The 5,102-nt window shown below is 37.3% G+C and overlaps 1 protein-coding gene across 1 annotated transcript; it reads left to right on the forward strand.

Moving 5' to 3' along the window:
• Window positions 1-3,196: 3,196 nt before the first annotated feature.
• LOC149673205 (uncharacterized) lies at window positions 3,197-4,775 on the forward strand. Its single transcript, XM_089840228.1, has 3 exons — window positions 3,197-3,280; window positions 3,525-3,717; window positions 4,546-4,775. Exons 1-3 carry the CDS (start codon window positions 3,197-3,199, stop codon window positions 4,773-4,775), a joined length of 507 nt encoding a protein of 168 aa, XP_089696354.1.
• Window positions 4,776-5,102: the final 327 nt, after the last annotated feature.

The raw sequence follows: 5,102 nt of genomic DNA on the forward strand, positions 1-5,102 counted from the left end.
CTTAAGACCGCCGCGACTATTATTACATTGAAGTTTGCGTTATAGATCGGGTTTCGTTTTAACGCGTTTAAAAATGAGCTCCAAACGCTTAAAGGTAGTAGTGCAATGGCAAAACGACCAGAAAATAAGCGCGGTCAGTTTAGACCAAATTATTAACCCATCGCTAAGAAGCAAAGACGCGATAAATAAAATGACCGATGTCATTTGGAAGCGAGGTTGCGGAAGCAAAAAATCCCAGATTTATCAGGCGAAATTGCTTCATTTTTCAGGTAAGCATTTTCGTCTTAATCTTAGTTTAAAGGAACCGAATGTTTAAAAGAGGGTGCAGAGGAAAATGACGATGTTTTTAAATTATTCTACTAATTATCAGACTTTTGAGCAAAGTGAAACTTTCTCGACATAACTAACATGAGCGTCTAATAATTAGAAGAATCAACGATAAAACATCACTTGATTTTACACTTCACCCTCCCTTTGATCCTTCCTTCAAGAAGTGGCACTATTTATAAGACCAGTCTCCATAGTGAAACCTCAGGAAAATGCCTCCTTTAAAATTCACATTAGATTGAGACTTTAAATTAGCACCTCCGACCAATTACGTAATGCCCCGCTTTTCTGTTAACAAAAATTTCCGTGTCTCACACTATATCTCGCGACAAGATTGTAAGACAGCGCGCGATTTATATCAAAACTAGCGCCAAATTGCATTCGACATTCGACATTTTATCAATAAAATAACAAACTAACTCGGAGGTATTTCCTGGATGTTTCACTATACAAATAGGTCTTATATTTAATTAGTAGGAATAATCAATAAAAAATCACTTGAATTTCGTTTTCACACTGTTTTTAAAGGGAGGCTGAAAAGGAACATTAAATGATCTTTTATTGATTGCTTTACTAGTTCTAAGAACTACCCGCTAGTTACAATTTCAGGAATTATATCCTTATGATTTTAGAAACGGAATAGTTTTATTTTTCATTGTTATATTTTATAACAAGGAGTAGAACCAATCACACAATTCGCTTGCAATATTGACCACATCATGCGATAAATTACGCGACACACAGATCGTGCTCTTGCATTTGTGTAAAGTGGAAGGCAGGACTATACGTGATTAGTGATATTACTTAATATATAATAGTCAATGGAATCGGTAGCGAATTGAATATATAATAGTCAATGGAATCGGTAGCGAATTGAATATATAATAGTCAATGGAATCGGTAGCGAATTGAATATTTAAATTCACTAGGAAATAATTCTTGAAAGCCTTCGAATTGACAGAAGAATCGATAAACATTTAACCTGTTTTTTTCCTTTTATTGTTGGTCGGTTTACGGGATCTAAAACCTAAGGCTTTGCAATATTATGTGATTTGTTTTTTTAGACGATGACAACGACATTAAAACGTTCATCAACAATGTTCTCGGAAAAAAAACAACTCAAGACGTCCAAAAAAAAGCCAAAAAAGACGTCAAAAAATTAGCGGCCAAAACATGCCAAGAAATCATGATGAAGGAGCCCCTGGGAAACCTGAACAATGAAAGGTATACATTAATGTAGCCAAGTCCATGATTCGTACCAAAGCTGGGTAAAATATAAGCGGGAAGTAGCACAATTAATCTTGTGATTCAGGCATATGTCTTCCATCAATTAGCAATACTTACTCTACGTTATAAAACAGCACTTGGTATTAAAGCATGGAACAATATTGTAATATTTATCATGATATGAGCAAGATGAAGTATGTTTGCTCATACCTTTTGAAGTAGAGGGTTTCTACTCCCTTTAAAGGGAGGGTGAAGTGGAAAAAGAAGTGATTTGTTATCGAGTCTTCGTCTAGTTATAAGATCATTTTGCATAGTGAAACCTTCAGGAAATACTTCCGAACGATTTTAAAATTCAAATTAGGTTCTGATTTTAGGATAATTTGAAATAATGACCTCCGACCGATCATGTAACGCTCTGCCTTTTTGTTAAAACAATTATCGTCGCACGCCCCATGTCTCAAGCCACGATTGTCACATCGCGCGCAAATGTTATCAAATCTCGCGATAAATTTCATTCGACATGGAGCGCGTGCCACTGGAATTTTGGTAACAAAAAGGCAGGGCGTTGTGCAATTGGTCGGAGGTAATTTATTTCAAATTATCCCTAAAATCTGAACCTAATTTCAATTTTAAAATCTTTACAGTCACGTAATAACCTTTGAGACATCGGTGAACTAAAGTACGAAATTTACACTCTGAACAATGACTTGTGACTGTGTTGCAGTACTATTTGGGCGAGCTACATTCGAGACTGCAGTAAACATATTGTTATATTTTTACTTTGCATAGCCCTAGTCAAAAAACCCTGGAACCGAGCCAATCAAGTGTTGATGCTGCTAAAGAAATGGGCCTGATACCCTGCAGTTCAAGGAGCCTTCAAAATTCCACTGTTTTGCCTTCAAGTTCTTCCACGGAAGCTATGAAAATTGAAGCCACTTTCCAAGAGTTGGGTAAGCAATAGTAGAAGTAGTCATGGACCCCTTGCAATAGTAGAAGTATTTTAAGGGCAGAACTTGTAGGGTGCTAAACATTTATGGTCAGTGGGGGCAATTCTCTAAGATTTTAACAGAGTTATTGCAAGTGATAACTATCGTGTAAAGGGTTGTTGTCAACCTTGTGCCGTCTATCAGAGCGTGATATTTAAGTAGGTGATTAGTCTTAGGTGTCATCAAACCTTGAACGAAAATCGGCGAAATTCTCATCGTGCAAATAGAAAACAAGGTGGTCAAGTTAACATTTTACCGTCTTCAGTTATAAAGCATGCGATAACTTATCCACCTGCTTAACCCTTTTACTAAGTTATCACTCGTGAACATTAAAAACGGTAAAATTTTAATTTACCCACCTTGGTTTTCTATTATCACGAGGGGAATTCACGAGACATCCGCCAATTTTCGTTCAAGGTATGACGACACGCATGAATAATCACCAATTTCGATGTCGCGCTCTCAAAGACGGAACAAGATATGCACCAACCCTTTAGACGATAGTCATCACTTGCGATAACTCCTCGCTTAAAACGTTAGAGAATTGCCCCCAATTGTCCGACTAGTCCATTCGATACATATGTTACCAACTGAGCAGCGTATATATTTTAGGCATTACAAAATCGGTTGTCAAATTTTGCTGAAAAATCGCATTGATGGCCGATCAACATAGTGGCATCGACAGCTCATCAGAGGACGAGCCCATTCCTCAAAGAAAAACGGCATCAAAGAGACAGAAGGTATGATTTCTATAGAATAATGAATGCGCTATATCTCAATTTGATCAACTGATCGTACCCAAATACTTGAGAATTCCTTTAAAAGATGGGTGTGCTAATTGTATTACTCGATTATGGGTTTGCATTAGCAAATCCCGTAATGTGGAATTCGTGATGACTATGGGTTTGGGTGGAATAATATATAGTTAGAACATTTTCAGAACCGAATTAATTTTTTTTTCGGTTTCACTCTTTAACAGGTTAGGTTGTGCGAAGGGTACAATGTATTCGTGTCAGACGTCGCCAAAAAATTTTAGAAACTCATCTGGAAAGTGAAAGCCGCATGATCCATGAGTTGTTAAGAATGCTGCATACGGAAGATGAACTTGCCCAAATGACGGCATTGGGCACCACGGAAAGGAAGGGCTTGCCTAAAGAACACCTTGACGTGATTCATCGTAAGGGCTCACTATTTTAATAACCATAATTTTAAAATCTATCCACCGTTGTCCTTTTGTTTGTTGTTTTTGGGCATTTCAATTTGAACGATGCTTAGAAGTTAATGATAAAACTAAAGTATCACGGTTGTAAAATACTAGAGATCATCGGGCAAACGTTGGGGAATTCAACAAGACCACTTTACAGGTTCATACAATCTTTAGAAAACCAATATCTCATATTTCCAGAATGTTTCCCTTGAATTTCTCCGCTGGTATTTCCAGGTTTGCCCCCATATATTAAGTATCCCGAAAGTTAAGGATCATCATATGCATAATTAACCCCTGTAACCCCAAGTACTTAGTATCGTTAGAAACGGTGACAAAGATGACTATAACATACCTCAAGGACATGCTCGTATCTTTAATAGTACCAGAGTTAGGAGCCTTCAATGTTAAACCTACGTTTATGAACATTTTTTCTTAAATGAACCCTGCCTTCTAAAACCATTCCCTTTAGTGTTACTGATGTTGGTCACATTCGGTAATGACAACGTACTGAAATATATGTAAGATTAGAGACGTCTGCCACTTGCAATAGTTTGAACTGGTTAATAATTACTGACAGGTAGTCCGACGCATTACTTTAGTTAACGAGTTCCATCTCATTTTCGATTCTGCTTAGTGTTACAAGGTCTCTCTCTAAGAGTTATGACCTTTCGTCTACGTCATTTCAGGACTACCTCTCAGTAACTAGTGGGATATGACCTATCTTAACATGTTGCGCAATTGTCCAAACCAGTGAAGTGAATCATTCTTCAAAATTTAATTGGACTTACATTATTCCAGTTCTAGTAACAAGGCAATTCGGATGGAAAAAGGGGAGGACGATTACAAGAAGTGACATAAATCGCATTATCAATAAGAAGTGCGCGAATATTCGACACAGTCTTCGAAAAGGCGAAAAGAAAACCGAAAAACGGCAAAAAAAACGACGACGAGGACGATGGAACCCAGGATGCCCAGGAACAAGAGCAGTTGATCGAAAAAGAAGATACACCCAAAAAAGACGGAAATGATCAGGAAAACGACGAAAATGATGAGGAAAACGACGAAAAAAACGACAATAATATCCAAGTGTAGACAAAACTAAGTGTAAGACAAAAATAAATAAAAAAGGGAATGTAAACGTATTCTGTGTTTAATAACAGTTAAGGGCACATAGTGTCGACGATGGCCTTGAAATTTAAATATTTCTCGGTGACCCTAAAATTTGAACTCGTTAAGTCCGTTAGCCCGTCACGTGTTTAGAGCTTTTAGGGTATTCTAATGTCTGGATGTGATATATCCTGAGATTCGTACAATTTGCGGGCAATGGTAAATGCGTACTCTATATTCGATGTAAT

This window comes from Phalangium opilio, unplaced genomic scaffold (assembly GCF_054372755.1).
Source record: "Phalangium opilio isolate 3A_F unplaced genomic scaffold, DU_Popi_V2 ptg000053l_1, whole genome shotgun sequence".
Classification (NCBI taxonomy): Eukaryota; Metazoa; Arthropoda; class Arachnida; order Opiliones; family Phalangiidae; genus Phalangium; species Phalangium opilio.

Coding starts and splice junctions, on each gene's coding strand:
- LOC149673205 (XM_089840228.1), top strand. CDS start 3,197: ATGGCCGATCAACATAGTGGCATCGACAGCTCATCAGAGGACGAGCCC. Junction 3,281..3,524: donor CGGCATCAAAGAGACAGAAG/GTATGATTTCTA, acceptor TTAACAGGTTAG/GTTGTGCGAAGGGTACAATG. Junction 3,718..4,545: donor ACACCTTGACGTGATTCATC/GTAAGGGCTCAC, acceptor ACATTATTCCAG/TTCTAGTAACAAGGCAATTC.